The sequence below is a fragment of the Sciurus carolinensis genome, chromosome 11, assembly GCF_902686445.1.
Source record: "Sciurus carolinensis chromosome 11, mSciCar1.2, whole genome shotgun sequence".
Lineage (NCBI taxonomy): Eukaryota > Metazoa > Chordata > Mammalia > Rodentia > Sciuridae > Sciurus > Sciurus carolinensis.
This window is the reverse complement of record NC_062223.1, coordinates 87,757,825-87,775,361: the sequence shown is the minus strand read 5'-3', so window position 1 is coordinate 87,775,361 and position 17,537 is coordinate 87,757,825. Positions and strand designations below refer to the sequence as shown.

The window sequence follows — 17,537 nt, the reverse complement described above, 5'->3', positions numbered from 1 at the left end:
TGGTTTCAGCAGTTTCTATATGCTCTTAAGAAATTCAAATAGCTCTAGATCAGGTTGGGTGAGGTACAGAGGCTGCATTAAGCAGGGATATCTTGAACAAAAATGGCTGTACTGTGGGTTTTGTGTTGCCTGCAATACAATAGCCAAAAGGCCAGCACTGTCCACTTCAGAAGTCACCAGTGTAGGGAGAGGACCAGAGCACTTCCTCCCCGCAGACAGGAAGCAAGGATCCAAAGGAAATCCCATGGATCTGCATTTTCTTCAGCAGCATACCCACAAAAGGTCATGTATGACCTTCTTCTCTATATATCCAGGGACTTCCTGAAGATCAGAGGGAAAAAAGGAAATCTAAAAAACTGAACACTTGTCTAAAGGAGACTACATCATCCAAAAGAGGCAATTTAAATCAGAAGTCAGAATGCAACCAGGAGGAGACATAAAGAAGCTGTGCAGATTTGAGTACACTGTGAATTGTAAGCCCTCAAATTATTTCTGGTTTTTATTGAGATTATTTATGATATTTGTTGAGTAATAACTTCTAAAAAGATTAGAACTTCACTTGAATTTTACTTTATCTCAAATTCCATGCTTTCCAGTTCAAAAAAAAAAAAGAAAGAAAAAACTGTTTTGATGTATTCTACTCACCTCTTTTTTTAACCAGTCATTCTCCCAGATCTCTCGATAACTTCCCCTATCAATTAACTTTACAGCATTCTAAAAGAAAGTTTGTATTAATCAAGAGTTGCCATGTGGTGACTCATAGTTTTAGCAATGGTGTTACACAATCAGTCTATCTGATCATTCATTTTAAATTACATTTTGCAAGTATTTTAGGAACATTGGAAGACTTTTGGTTCAGTTATTTGTTCTTATCCTATTGTATTTTTTTGCTGATTTACACTGTCTACTACAGGTGATTTGGAGAAATGAACAGTGTGTGGCTGTCCATTCATTTAGCTTTCATTGTGACTGAATCTGCCGTGGTAAAAGCAGTCATTAAGTGATCAAATCCACAATTGAGATGGCTAACTTGCAGTGATCAAACACTCTTTAAGTTCATAGTCAGATATAATCCAACATATAGCAAAAGCATGAGTAGATCACACTTTTATCTTTTTAATTAGAACAGTTTCTAAAAGAGTAATAACAATATACATATTTATAAACCTAATAGCAAGTAGTTTTAGGGACACTGGCTATTAGCTAGTCTCCTGAGAAAGATTTTGTGTAAAGAAACTGAAAAAATCTTACTTCATGAGCGGGTACATAAAATGTAAATTTTTTTTCAATTACTTGGATTTTAATTTCACTCACAAGAATTTTATAGTAGATGACACTATTTCTTTGTAAGATGCTATTAAATGAAGATCATGATAGAAATTCACTATTCAGTAACTGAAGGACAGAAGCAAAAGAAGAGATTTTTTTTTTTTTTTTTTTTTTTGTACTGGGGATTGAACCGAAGGGCATTTTACCACTGAATCACATCCCCAGTCCCTGCCCCCACCACCCTTTTTTGGAGACAGTCTCACTTACAGCCCCACTAAGTTGCTCAGGCTGGCCCCAAGCTTGTGATCCTATTTCAACCTCCCAACTCTCACTGGGATAAGAAGAGAAATTAAGAAAAATATTCTACAAAAAAGAAAGAAAAGAAAAAGAGAAAAATAGTCTAGATCATAAATATGGATAGAAATAATTTAAAGGTATGTGAAGGGTTTTTCTGCTGTCTTTAGAGATGGAAAATTTTCAATTTAAAAAATCTTTAAATAATGCTTATTAAAGACATATATATCCTAGGAACCAGGAACTTTTATATTCCTGTTATATCTAACAATTCTAGTTTCTTCCAATGTAAAATTTCATTTGAGCAAAAGCAGGAAGTAGCTCCTGAGGTCAGATGACTAATCGCTTAATTCACTAACAATGAGGTGATGGTTTCCACTTTGGCTCTACATTATACTCTCCTGTATGTTTTGAAAAATCCACGAACCCAGGCAACATCCCACGGCAATCACATTAGCATCCATGAGTGGGACCCAGGCACCAGTTAGGTTAAAAAAGTTCCTCCTGTGACACATCAATGAATAGTTAAGGTTGTATTACAGGAAGGTGAACTGCAAGCTAAAACAACTAGCTAAAAGGAAAATGTAATTCAACCATGTTGAGTGTTTAGCAGTATTTAGAAAAAAGCAAATAAATAGTGTAGTGATCACCAATGATCTGAAGAAGATCTCCTTAATTGAATGTGAATTTTCCTACTTGCTCTGGGCAAGTCACATTATTCCTCTATGCCTCAATCTCTTCATCAGCAGGTCCCTATGCCTTTTAGTATTGCTGATAGACTTAAATGTAAAATGCTTAGAGAAGTCTTTGGAACTGTCCTTGTGATATATGCTTGAAGCTGTATGCTTGTTTGATCTACGTATACATTTTCAATCATCTGAACTATAGTCAGATAACTTAATGGACAATTTCACCATTTGATCAGATTCAGTTACAAGGTGATTCAATTGCATAGGCAGACAAACCCTTGATCATTTCTCCATAATTGTCTATATTTGTGTAAATCAGTAAAAATCATGCAATGGGGAGAGTACCACTGAAGGAACAACTGAACCAACAGGGATGCAACAAACAAAATCAACTGAAATTGAGAAAGAACTATTAAAAAGACCAAATGTTTATGATTCTGAAGAAAGGATGTCCAAGATCCTTACTGAACATTCCTTTACTGATTTAGGAGATAGTTTGGAGAAGGAATATGGAAGAAAACAAACTTAGATATTTTGTGTAAACAAAGAAATAAGAGAACATACATGATTGGAAATTATATCTCAAAAAATGTTATATCCCAAACTTAAAGTGCCAGCAGCATAGAGTGTACTCTCTTAGGTTTGGATATGTAATAAGTTCCTTTAAGACAAATAATATTTCATTCTATTCTTTATCCAAAGGATTTATTGTAATGGTTTGTTATAGTCATTATTATACTTTAAAAATAACCGAATAGTAATTTATTTGCTCCTTGTTAGACATTATGATACTTAAATCATCTCATTCATTCCTCACATTATCTCTTTAAGACAAATATTATTGTCCCTATTTTATTAATTAGGAAACATTTACTTTATAAAAATGAAGTAACAAACCTAGTTACACAGCCAATAAATGGTAGAACTGTTATTTAAACTGCCTAACTTTAGAACCCAAAGTTCTTAACCACTGCGATATACTATGAGAAAAAATAAGCGTTAAGTTTTGTTTTAAGAAAATTGAAATATACCTGTGCAGCCCATTCCTTCTTTTGGTCCAGTTGCAACAAAGTTTCTCTGATTATTCTCTTCCTAGTATCTTCCAGAGTGATTTTATACTGTTCTTTAAAAAAGAAAATTGTAAGCCTTAAAAAGACTGCTCCTAGGTAAATCTATGATGTTAGTAAATGTCACCTTCCATAATTCACACCTCTCCTTTCTACACATTATTTTTTTCTGAATACTTACAGTAATTTTTTTTTGAGACAGGGTCTTGCTATGGTTGTCCTTTCATCTCAGCCTCCCAAATAGCTGGGATTGATTACAGGCATGTACCACCGCCCCTGGCTTCTCATACATTTTTACCAAAGCATCTAGTTCCTCCACTTAGAAGTGCCCAACAATTTGCTAACACTTTAATGTGGGTTAGTCTAAGATCTCCAAGAATGTTGTATTTTTAAAGGATTGTCTCTCCAAAGGGAGAATTTAAAACACTCTAATACCCGTGTAGAAATCTATCCTTCGAATCACACAACGTTTAAGTATTCCACGAAAGAAATACAAAGACGATTGTATTATCTGCTTGAGTACATCCTGTACATCTAATTCCACCTAACTAGATTTCCAACATTCCTGGCATGCATTTCCTGGGGTAGGAGAAAACAGAATGATAAGCATGAGGAGCAAGAGGGGCATGAGAAGAAGTAAGACCTGATTCTACATTGGGCTCACCACAAGAAAGGACAGAGAAAGTGCAGGATTCTCTTATGAATTTTCTTATGCTCATAAATGTCATTATTGAGAAAGCAAAGAAAGATGCTTAGAGAGCATATAATTAAAAAAACACACATTTTTAAGGAAATTGAGGCACAGTGACATTAAGACTGCTTTTAGAGTGTGGAGAGAAATAATGCTAGACAAAATAAGTCCAACTTGTTCATTTTTTTCCAACAATTATCAAGTTATTTCTACATGCCAGACACTATTGAAGACATTGGGAATGTTACTGATTAAGAAGGACAAAACCCCTGCTCTTATGACATGTACATTCTCATGGGAAAGGCAGACCATCAATAAGAAAACAAATAATATTTAAGGTGGTGATGTGTGTGATGAAGAAAAACTAAAAATCTCTTTCAGATAGGGTGATCAGAGAAAATTTTTTTGAGGAGTTAACATCTGAGCAGATTCTTCAATAAAGTGATACAGTCAGCAACATGAAATACGAGGGAACTATACTACTTCAGATGAGTCAATGTGACAGTAATCAAAATTGTGTTTTTTATAACATCCAAGTTATATGTCCCCATTAACTGTGCTTTATTTATAACATATCCAAGATAATTATTTGGATATATTTTTCCATATAAACAATGTTGAAAATTGTGGTTGCTAGATTTCCGGAAAGGCCCACAGAGGACTATTTATCTTATTCTCTAACATAAATATTGTACGAAGAATGCTGTCGAACGTAACTACCGTTTAGGATGTTGTTTCAATGCAAATTTTTCTTCACAGATCAAGGCTGCCAAAGCTGAACTCTCGGGATCTTATACCATAGGGAAGCAGATCTGCAGGTCCAGTCTTCAAATAGACCAGGAGCTAAACTAAAGTGGCTTCCAGGGTACTATGGAGCTGGGCAAAAGTTATTCAGTTCTCCCCATTAGCAGAAAGTAAAAACTTCCATGCCTTTCTGTGACAGGGTTCCTGGACAGAGTAGATATTGGAAAAAATTTTTGAAGAAAATTAAATTTGGCTAACTGTAAATCTTGGATGGTCAGTGATCTATGGTTTCAGCACCAGGGTAGCAAAGGATGGTTCCTCAGGGGGCAACTGGTGGAGAGAGGAAGGGGAAGCAAAGAAAGAAGAGAGCTTGCCCAAGTTGTAGAGTGACCAGAAAAATGGGATGCAGAGAGGACTTCTTTTAGAGCTGGAGTGTCTGATGGAGGCAGTGGTTCAAAACAAGAGCGCTCAAGAGGTTTGGAGAATTAATCTAACTTGTCATCTGGAAAATAAGAGATAGAAATCTTTATTATTCCAGCCTCCACTTGCTCATCTATGTAGCCTGCCATTTTTCTTACTCCAATTTGAAATAATCACTTGAATAAATTTCTTTTTTTTAATTACTTTTTGTAAGTTGTAGATGGACACAATACCTTTATTTTATTTATTTCCGGTAGTGCTGAGGATCTAACACAGGGCCTCACATGTGTGAGGCAAGAGCTCCACCACTGAGCCACAATCCCAGCCCTGGAATTTCTTTTTTTGATTTAAGCCCAAAGCTCATCAGGTTAATGTTACTTATTTGAAACTTAAGTCCAACAAAACACAACCATCAACCTAAAAGTTGCAATGGATCAGGAGTTTAGCTGTAATAGATTTTACAACCTTAGCATCTGAAAGAAACCATAAAACCTGGTCCTTTATGACATTCAATATGAACTATTTGCTGTAAATTACAAAAAATAAACTACCAAGAGCTACAGCTCTCTCTGTTGCCATATTAATACTGAAGAAACAGTATTAACATTGGATAAGCATTCCAAACTCTGGTTAACATTCTGTGGACTGTTTTTCTTCTTAAAAACAATGTTACCAGCACAAGGGTGAGTGTGAAAGTCTATTATCCTTTGCGATTTGGATGATGCTTTCTGTAGCAGAGTGACAGCTACTAACCACTCATTTGTGAAGGTAGCAGGGGTATGCAGAAGTCTCCTCATAAAAGTTCAAGACACTGCAAATGGGACCGTGGAAGATCCTGATTTCATGCTGCAAGACTTCTGGCTGCTCAGATGCTCAGTCTACAGTGGCCATTTCTCAGAAGTTGCCCCCAATATGCACTGGCTGGAGCTTGCCCTGCTTGTTCCGCCTTTCCTGTGGTGTCTGGCTCTGCTTTGGCCGCTCCTCCATGCCTTCTGGAACTCTTGGGCTCTCTTCACTCACTTCTGGGTGTCACGCAGCTTCATTGAGCTGATCCTCTCCTGGGGCAAGGGCCTCCTTTCAGTCTCCTCTGGAGAAACTGAACAGAGGCAGTCATCTCTGCAGGCACAGTTTGTATTAGAGAGCCATCCCTGCCTCACTGGATCACGGAGTTAGAAGGCCCATTTGAAGGATGTGGTTTTAGGGTCTGAAGCACCTGTTCCACTACTTAATAAGTATGTAAATTTGGTTAAGTCAATTAACTTTTCTCAGCCTGTTTTCTTTAAAGTGGGCCTAATTATATCTAACCGTGAGGAACTTATAAGGATTATATAAGACATGGAAAAGCAGATGTTGGAAAGGTGAGTTTTCTTGGGGAACACCTGGGGACTCTCATTTTATAGAGGAGGAAATTAAGATTCAAAGAAGTAATGCTATTTATTTATTTTTAAATGGACTTGAACCCAACCAAGTCTTTTAATTCACTCTTAGTATACGAAAAAGTTTTAAGGATTCCTGTCCCGTGCCCCTATTGAAGTACAAAAATAAAAATACTCTGTAATTACTTATCTACTTGTAATAACCTTACTTTTCTCTATTCTAGGACTTATCTAAGTTTCTATTTCCTTTTGGGAGGAAAAACTAATTTTGACCTACATATCACAGGATGTATCAATGCCTGTTTTCTATACCCAATCTCCTGACACCTACCTCCTTCTGACTAAAGTAGTTTTGGGTGCTTTCTCCTCCCAACCCACCCCCATCCCTGTCACAACTCAGGGATGGCTACTGAATAAAGCAGGTTTGGACAGTTGACCAAAGAACACTTTGTTCTTGGGCTGGCCAGCAATCCATGAGGAGGCATACACAAAGGTCTTTGGTTGTTTCTGGTTAGGTAAACAAAAGACACCCAGCTTCAGAAGCTGGGCTGGACAACACTGCAAGAATTAGTCCACGGGAAAAAAGAAGGGAATGGGGACAGGCCCACAGAGCAAAGCAGAGGTGCCTTGAGAGAAACAGTCACAAATCATCAGAGATAAAGGTAGGGAGGAGCCATTCCTAAAGCCACCACTGAACTGATCGATGGCTTTCAGATTCTACCTTTAGTCCTCCCATTCCTGACTGAAAGTGTCACATTCAACAATCACGACCCATGAGAAGTCAAGCAATTTTACTTCCTCTCTTCCTTTAAAATTCATACTACGAGGCTAGTGACTTCCTCGCAATAAAATAAAAGTAACTTTTATGAATTTTTGGTTCCTTTGTGGTAATGAAAGGTCCTCCAATAAGTACTACTTAATATGTTCAGTGTCCTGCAGTAAACAAAACATTCAAGTTCATTCAAAATGATGACTATTCCTCTTCCTAGCTGGAGACTCCTGTGTTTCCTGTGCCTTGAGCCCCCAAGCCTCCTCTTTCAGGGCTGAAGGGAGGAGAGGAGCATGATGAAGGGAAAGAGAACTCTCACTTGACGGACACCATCTCAAACTCATATCCACTTCCTGGTCCTAGTTGGATAGAGGCTGACTCCCTCTATCATGAGAATGTTTTTATAGGTTCCTCAGAGGACCATCTTCCCCATTCCAAGTAATATTTCACTTCATTCCCTTGATGCAGGGGATAATATAGCTGGTTGTGCTCATAGCAGACATTCATGCGGGAGTACCCATTTTTTTCTTTCTCCAAATATATACCCCCTAAAGATCTTTTACTGAATTTGATCTAGCTTTGTTGGAACTGACCTGACATTTTCTCTGCATTCTCTTTAACTGTATTGATGTCATTTTGCAAGGAGGTAATGAGTTTAGCATGTTGTACACTCCCTACATTCTTGTACTCTTCCCAATATTCCTTTTCACTGAGTTTCTCAAGAAATAGTTTCTCAGCATTACTTATTTGTCTGCGCATATCTGTTGGAAAGAAAATCAAGATACCAAGTCATTTCTATTATCCTTGCAATCATTATATGTTACAATCTGGTTTTGTGAAGTTAAGGTCTGGTATTAAAATTCTGTTAACTTATAAATACTCTTTTATGTATACAATTTAGGAAATATAAATTATTTAAACTATTATTTATCCTTCATGATTTTAAATCCAAGTAAAATTAAGTTTCCAATTATAGACTAGATGTGTGGTCAAAAAATATATGTGCATTTGAACCCATAAGTTTAAATATTCCTGTGATGTCTTAACATGGTCTTAAGTTGTACACTGCATTATATCATAGGTACTCTCTATTTGTAGATTGTCATTTTTCTGGCCATTATGCCTCTGGAAAAAAGTAGTTTCAACTTATGTCCTTTTCAGATCTTTGGCAGTCATTTTGTAACTTTTTGATTCAGTTACCTAAGTGCATTAATTTGGATTTCCCTTATGTGAAACAATAGCATATGAAAGTCATGATAACATGTCTTTTCCTACTCCAGACTTCAGAGTGAAAGATAAGTTCAGAGTAAAAGATGAATTCCCCAAATAAATATGCATAAATATTGAGCTATTTTTAATATATAAAATTTACCCTGGTACACTTGCTAAACATATTTTATTCAGTCTTTAAACAGGCATATAATATTGTCGAGTATTTGGGAGTAGGGTCCTGGGACTGAACTCAGGGGAACTTTACCACTGACCTACATCCTAGCTCTTTTTAAATTTTATTTTGAGACAAAGTCCCACTAAGTTGCCAAGGCTGTCCTTGAACTTGTGATTCTCCTGCCTCAATCTCTTGAGTAACTGAGATGACAGGCCTGTGCCGCCATTTCTCCCCTGAATGTTTCTTTAATAGGAAACATTATACAACACACAGTCCAATGACCTTAATGGCTATTTGAATCATTACCACATACCACCTTGTTTGAGAGTTCCTTAAGGGTAAGACACACATCTTATTCATCCCTGTAATCCAACCCTTAGCACAGAGTCTGCAATTAGTTGGTACTCAATAAATGTTTATTGAAGCATTCCAGTTGGACCAGAGAGATGGTCTAGGTTCCAGTGGTCTAAAAGAAACTTAGACATGTTTTTCCCCCAAACGACACATATGAGATTATATATTTTTAAATCTCCTAACAAATGGTGCCTGTTATTGTCATTTAAAAATTAATGCTACTACTATGACCCAGAGAGCAGCTGTCATCTCATTTGAGCAGACTGCTACTGTCTGAGCCCTGTGTCACATTCAGCCCCTGAGGGGAGGGTTGGTAGCTGTCATTGAAGTATTGGAAAGAGGTGGAGGTAGGGTATTGTTCTACTTTCTTAAAACCCCTTTCCCTTCCCTTCCCTTTCTCTTCCCTTTTAGTAGCACATACACAAACACACTCAGAATTTTTTAAAAATCTGAGATCTGATAGCATGTAGGCCCTGCATAGAGGTCAGCAGCACCCTGCCCTTCCTGTGGTTTGGTTATGTGAAAAAATTACTAATTCCCTTTATGCTCAGTCTAGTTTGAGTTGGATTTTTATCCTTGTACCTGAAAGATCCTAGCTAAAATTTGAGAGAAAAGATTTGAACAATAATTTATAAACTTTATTGTACACAGGAACCTCCTGAGATTTTGTCAAAGTGCAGACTGATTTAGATCTGGGTGGGGCCTGAGATTCCATGATTCTAGGAAGCTCACAGGTGAGCTGCTGCTTCTGCTTCAAACCAAAATGAGTTGTAAGGGACTACTTGGCACATAATTGCCTCAGAAATTCTTTCCAGATGCATCTGTTCTCCCACTTTCCCTCTCTTCCTTGGCCTTTGTGAGCTCCTTTCTTCCTTGGAAAACCACACACACCCTCCTTCCCTGTGCTGTACTCAGTTATCCACTTGGCCCACTCTTGTATGACACACACATCCCTAAGCTCAGTCCAAACCATAAACAGACACTCTTCAGCTGGCCCACACCCCTTAGAAGACAGTTCACCAGGAAAACCTCAGCATCTTTGGGAGGTCTCAATCCCAACTCAAGGGACATATTAAGGCATTACTTTCAAACATATGCAGAACGCTTTTGGAGAAGAGTCCTACAAAATATACTATCTACCACCTCATAGCATCACTACTGCCCATAAAGAGACTTGGGTAGGAAGAGGTTTATGGGAATAGTTTTAGACCTCTAAAAATAGAGCTTACATGTTTGGTTTTGGAAGCTATTTCACTCCAAACAACAAATACCTAGAGCAGTGTGACTGCTTTATGCAATATGCTTGGGTAAGTAGGTGTTCTGGAAAACCTGGAGAAATTCAGGAAAATCTAGTCCCTTGTTGTGCCTCCCAGCTTTAGGTATTTTCTGATAGTGAGTGCTTAAGTCTCTTTCCATACTTTTCAGCTTCTGAGAAGACATAATATTTATGGAGATTCTGGCAAAAGTGATTTTAGAAATCCCAGCTACAAGTTTAGGATGAAGTAATAGGAATAAAGAAAATGCATATGTTAAAACTATACATGTCCAACTTGCCCTGAGGAACATGGTTTTCTAAGTCAATAACAAGAGTTTGTCTTAGGTGCTTTATCCCCTACTCCTAGCATCATTTCTATCCATGTCCTCCAAACTTCCCCTTTCCTAACTCTAATGCCTCCATCTTCCAACTGAATGGGGTGCTTAGCTCCATTACAGACAATGGGAGGGGGTATTCCATATTCATTTTATCATTATCAAATCTAAATGAAATCTAAAGCCAGTGAACCCACCAAACAATAGAATGTCACAAAAGAAAGAACAAATCCCCACTGTGAGAAGAAGTTTAGAGTGGTCTCTAACAGATAGATGCTGTCCGGTGTTAAGAATCAAGAGTTCATCATTCTTTGTTTTTGATCACTGTCCTTATTCTTCCTCCTCGCTTGGCTTCAGTTCCTCTGCCTACTTATTTTCTTCTCCTGCTCATTCACCTCTGTTTTTGTGGTTGTGGTGGTTATGATGTCATGTGAAATACATTCACAGCATTTAGAACATACTGCAAGACAAAAGCATTAATACATTCAAGAAATAACTAATACTTCTATGATAATTCTCTACTTTCTTAAAATCACCTCTCAAGTTTTTTTCCTGTTCTCTTTCAAACTTCCATTTTTCCTTCATGGCTTCTTCAACATCCTCTCTCGTTACAACTGGTAATCCTTCTGACTTATCCTCACTCAGTTCCTTTAGTAGGTTCTTCAGGTGCCAATTCTGTTCCTCCTTTAAGCGCCTATTCTGTCATGAAAATTGACAGTATTTAACAATATCTTCTGAACTATTTACATCATTTTCCCCAAATATAAGCACACTGAGACTTGCAAAGCAAGAACATTTAATCAAATAAATTATACAATATCTCTAAAGATTTATGGGTCTTATTAGATTAAAACTTATCAATGCAGTAACCATTAGATAGAATATTACATTTTAAACATTGTGCTATTAATCTACCAGTGTACCATCCTATCAGAGAATTCATGAACATTAAAGCTAAACCTCAGAGGTCAATTTTTTGTTTCAATCTTCCAGCAACACTGGTCTTCTCTAGCATTCCTTGTTCATTTATTCATCTACCACATGCCAGGTGGTATGCTGGGCACTAGGACTACATTAATGAATAAAACAGAAAAATAGTATTTGAAATATAAACTGTAGAATTTATATTATTCTTTGCTTTTCTCATGAATAATACTAATCCTCTTTTATTTAGAGAGAAGTTTGCTTACCATTCAAAAATTTCATACTTGAAATATGGACCAGGTCCTTGTGGATAGCTCATCCATGCTCCTAAGTTGCTTATTTTATCAACCTAGTTTATTCTTGCCCTTGCTATCTTATTATGTATATGCAAGTAAACAAAACCTGAGGAGATCATAAGCAAACCTACCCTACAATAATTTCTAAAGTGTGTCCTTCACTTCATTATGAAGGATACTAGACAGTTATTTGAATCCATGAGAAAAAAATAAGAACAGCAATAAAAGCAACTACATAGGCAAATATGAAAGACAGAATGAATGTATTTTTTGTTATTCTTCTCCCATCTGATTTATTGTTTTGTTTTTGTTTTTGTGTTTGGTACTAAGCATTGAACCTAGGGGTGCTTTATCACTGAGCTATATCCCTAGCCCTTTTTATTTATTTTGAGATATATTCTCACTAAGTTGCTTAAGACCTTGCTAAGTTGCCAAGGTTGGCCTCAAATTTGTGATCCTTCTGCCTCAGACTTCCAAATTGTTGGGATTACAGGCATATGCTACTGTGCCAGGCTAGACTGAAAGTTTATAGATTTAAAATGTACCATACAAACATGTAACCCAAAGAGAGCTGGAAAGACTATGCTAACAAGACAAAATAGACTTTATAAAAAATATAGGTTACTGATGCATAAGGCTATTATGTAAAAATAAAAGAGTGAAACTATCAAGAAGATGTAACAATTGGAAACTTATATGCTGATGTAGGTATTAATAGACCCCCCCCCAAATTCATGCCAAGCCAAACTTCAGAATGTGACTCTATTAGAAATAGTTTTGGCAAGTATAAGTAGCTCAGAGAAAGTCATACTAGATTAGAGTAGGCCACAAATACAGTGACGGTTATCCTTTGTCAAAAGACAGCAAGAAGAGGGGCTCAAAGATGACAGATTAGCATGAGGCAGCATTTCTCTTAGCTTGGCTACCCAGAACTCAAACAGCAAGAATACCACGTCTCCCCGAGGCCTAGAGTAAAAAATTCTGAGACTGGAGGGGTAGTCTATCTCAGCCCAATCAGAGACTGTTTGACTCATTAATCAGATATAATAAAAACCTCTCCACCAGAGTTTATGAGTCATCCACTGAAAGCCAATTCAGGAGCCATCTTGGGACTGTAGCATGGCAGAACCTAAAGAAACTGGAAACCCAGATCCCTGAGTTTGCAGCTAGGTCAGCATGGAAAGTCAGAAACTGGGAGCATTTTGCCCAGGGGAACAAAGGTTAAAGAGGCTGGAGAAAGCCAGGCTTTCCCAGCTCTGGAGTCCTGAGGTTTGCAGGGATTAATGGGGCGGTGGGTCAGAGTCAGAAGTTTGGAAAAGGATATGAGGGCATTTTGTTCTTAGCTCGCCCAGTCAACCAGTCTGGCACCCACCAGGTCCCCAGGACCTACTTGGGCTGGCACTCACCAGATTCTGGCACCAACCTAGTCCCCAACTCCCTCCCCAGGCCAGCATCCACCAGTCCTGGGTCCCACTAGGTCCAGCATCAGTTGGGCACCCAATAGGGCCCTCCAACTCCCCAGTTCCCAGTCTCCCGACCCCTCCCTGGTCCTCAACCTAGCCCATTGTTCACAACTTCTCGGCCAGACCATGGATCCCACCCGACAGAGAACAACTGGGCCTCAACTTGCCCCACACACTGCTTAGCCTCCAGACTCACTGGGTCCAGCACACAGCTTCATGACTGACCTGCAGGTCCTGGTGCCCAGCCCTCAGGACTGTCTGGGAGAGAAGTGCCTAACTGGGAATTTGAAAGGGTGAGGGCTGGAGAGATTAAGTTTGGAGACTGAATCAGAGGCCAGGAATTGTGGGTTAAGAACAGGCTCCTACACCACATGAGTGGAACCCAAAGAAGATTCTTGGGGTGCAGTCTTCCAGTATGGACTGGCAACTCCTAGAGGTGCACTGTCTTAAAATCTCCAGACCAGTTGGCATTCAGCAAAGGGCTGGAGCATACTTAGCCTATATCCCACCTCCAGGAGTTTTACATTCAGGATTAACCCTCTCACCCTAGCAACCCCACCCACCCTGAGAGTGAAGCAAACTTCAAACTCCAGATAACCTCACCTAACTGCTAAGAAGGGAAGCTGAGAAACTTTTGAACTCCAACAGAAACAATTTTTCATCAAGATCCTTTTTTTCTTTTCTTTTTATTTTTTCTCTCATATTTTACTATTTTTGAAACCAATTATTTTTTATTCATCAGTTTATTAATGATTGGGATAGCTGATTAGTATATTTCAGTCTTGTATTCTTTTATTTATACTTTTTTCTTTCTAATTTTAATTTTAAAAATTTTATTTTATATATATTTTTCTCTCACTTATCTGTTTCCCTTGATTCTCCTTCTCTCTTTTCTCCTGCTAAGAGCCAGCTTTTGTTATTCCCTCTTTCACTCTTCCTATAACTTTTTTTATTTCCATATTCTCCTGCCTCATAAACATCACATCTTACACCACTTCTGTTTTCTCTTTGTCCACCATTTGAAATTGTTAACCTTTTTGCAAACTTACTGTTTTTATTATAGGCAATAACTGAACACACCATTTCTGTTTATTGCAACAAAACTGTAGATGTTGTAGTAGGAGCTATTTGAATTAAGGCTGTATATTGTTTGTATTGGCTGCTGTTATTATTTGTCTCCCCCTTAAAAGTGAGGTAATAGAAACCTTCAGATCCACACTGATGGCTGGGTAGGCACACAAACAGCATGACAAAGCAAGGGAACAAATTGTCCCAAATAAACCAAGATGCACCAATAATAGAATCAATTGATATCACAGTGGAAGAAATGTCAGAGGAGGAGTTTAGAATGTACATCATTAAAACTGGTCTGCTAGGTAAAGGATGATGTAAGGAGTGAAATCAGATAAAACTCAGGAGGTGAAAGATTGCTTCAATAAAGAGATAGAGATTCTGAAAAGAAATCAAGCAGAAATCCCCAAAGTGAAGAAATCAATGAACCAAATTAAAAATTCAATGGAAAGTATCACCAACAGATTAGACACTTGGAACACAGAACTTCAGGCAATGAAGACAAAATATATAATCTTGAAAATAAAGTTGACTATGGAGAAAAGATGTTAAGAGAACATGAACAGAACTTCCACAAAATATGGGATAACGTGGAAAGACCAAATTTAAGATTTATCAGGATAGATGAAGGTGCAGGGATACAAATCAAAGGAATACATAATCTTTTCAATGAAATAATATCAGGAAATTCCCCAAACTTAAAGAATGAAATGGAAAATCAAATACAGGTTTACAGACCCCAAATGTACAAAATTACAACAGACCCACACCAAGACACATTCTTATAAAAATGCCTCACGTACAGAATAAGGATAGAAATGTAAAGGCTGACAGAGAAAAATGTCAGATTACATTTAGGGGGAAACCGATCCAGATCTCAGCTGATTTCTCAACCCAGACCCTCAAAGCTAGGAGATCTTGGAATAATATATTCCAAGCTCTGAAAGAAAATGGATGCCAACCAAGAATCCTATATCCAGCAAAATTAAGCTTCAGATTTGAAGATAAAAAAATCCTTCCAAGATAAACAAAAGGATTCACAACTAGAAAGCCTGCACTACAGAATATTCTCAGCAAAATAGTCCATGAAGATGAAATTTTTAAAAAAGTGAAAACTAGCAAAGGGAGGAACTACACTAAAGGAATAGTCAAAGGAGAAACTAAGGGTTGGCGCTGTAGCTTAGTGGCTTAGCAAATGTGAGGCACTGGGTTAAATCCTTAGCAACACACAAAAATAAAAACAAAGGCATTCTGTCCATCTACAACAGCAGAAAAAAAATTTTTAAAGGAGAAACTAATACAAATTAAAAACCAGAAGTAAACCAAAATGACTGGGAATACAAATCATACCTCAATAATAACCTTGAATGTAAATGGCCTAAACTCATCAATCAAAAGACATATACTGGGTTGGGGAGATGGCTCAGTTCATAGAGTGCTTGCCTTGCAAGCACAGGCCCTGGGTTTGATCCCCAGTACAGCAAAAAAAAAAAAAAAAAAAAAAAAGAGGACATATACTGGCAGATTGGATTAAAAACCAAGACCCAACACTATGCTGCCTCCAAGAGACTCATCTCATAGGCAAAGACATCCACAGACTGAAGGTGAAAGGTTGGGAAAAAACATATCACTCACACGGGTTGTATAAATAAGCAGGGGTTTCCATCCTCATATCAGATAAAGTGGACTTCAAGCCAAGTTAATCAGAAGAAAACAAGAAGGACATTTCATACTGCTTAAAGGAATTAAACATCAACAAGACATAACAATTATAAATATTTATGCCCCAAACAATGGAGCATCTATGTATATCAAACAAACCCTTCTCAATTTCAAGAATCAAACAGACCACAACACAATAATACTGGGTGACTTTCACACACCTCTCTCACCACTGGATAGATCCTCCAAACGAAAACTGAACAAAAAAACTATAGAACTAAATAACACAATCAATAATTTAGTCTGAACAGTCATATCTAGAGGATTTCATTCATCAATGATCGAATATACTTTTTTCTCAGCAGCACAACAGATCATTCTGTAAAACAGACCATATCTTTTGCCACAAACCAACTCATAGAAAATACCAAAAATAAGAGATAATACCTTGCATTCTATCAGATCATAATAGAATGAAGTTAGAAATCAATGATAAAATTAAAAATAGAAGCTACTCTAACACATGGAGACTAAATAAATGCTATTGAATGACCAATGAATAGCAGAGGAAATCCAGGATGAAATGAAAAAACATTTAGAGGTAAATGAGAATAGTGACACAACATGTCAAAATCTCTGGGACATTATGAAGCCAGTTCAAAGAGCAAGTTCATTGTATTGAGTTCCTTTATTAAAAGAATAGAAAATACATTACCCTATGTGCATTTATGATTACACAACCAGTGTAACTCTACATGATGTACAACCAGAAGAATGAGAAGTTATACTCCATTTATGTATGATGTGTCAAAATGCATTCTACTATTATGTGTAACTAATTAGAACAAATATTTAAAATGCAAAAAAAAAAGCCAAATAAATAACATTACATCTCAAAGCCCTAGAAAAAGAAGAACAAATCAACACCAAAAGCAGTAGAACACAGGGAATAATTAAAATAAGAGCTGAAATAAATGAAATTGAAACAAAAGAAACAACTCAAAAAATTGATAAAACTAAAAGTTGGTTCTTTGAAAAACTAAAATTGATAAACCCTTAGCCACACTAAAGAAGAGGAGGGAGAAAACCCAAATTACTAAAAGTTGTAATTAAAAAATTAATATGATGGACACTACTGAAATACTGAAGGTAATCAGAAACTATTTTGAAAATTTATACTCAAGTAAAATATAAAATCTTGAAGACATCAACAAACTTCTAGAGACATATGACCTACCCAAACTGAATCAGGAGGTCATACACAATTTAAACAGATCAATTTCAAGCAATGAAATTGAAAACACCATCAAAAGTCTACCAACTAAGAAAAGCCAGGAACAGACTGATTCTCAGCCAAACTGAATTTTTGACAAAGGCGTATGAGCAGTTCAATGGAGGAAATATAGCTTTATCAAACAACAGTACTGGAACAATTGGACATTTTTAGGCAAAAAAACAAACAAACAGAAAA

The 17,537-nt window shown here is 37.1% G+C and overlaps 1 protein-coding gene across 1 annotated transcript in view; it reads right to left on the bottom strand.

Annotated features, from left to right (window-relative positions):
* Ccdc83 (coiled-coil domain containing 83) overlaps nucleotides 1-17,537 on the bottom strand; it is a 45,026-nt gene that overhangs the window by 15,415 nt on the left and 12,074 nt on the right. Inside the window, exons 3-6 of the mRNA XM_047518354.1 lie at nucleotides 11,187-11,349; nucleotides 7,913-8,080; nucleotides 3,284-3,375; nucleotides 646-714 (exon numbers count right to left, since the gene is read on the bottom strand). Of these exons, the coding sequence (XP_047374310.1) occupies nucleotides 646-714; nucleotides 3,284-3,375; nucleotides 7,913-8,080; nucleotides 11,187-11,349 (492 nt within the window). The remainder of the gene's footprint in view (nucleotides 1-645; nucleotides 715-3,283; nucleotides 3,376-7,912; nucleotides 8,081-11,186; nucleotides 11,350-17,537) is intronic.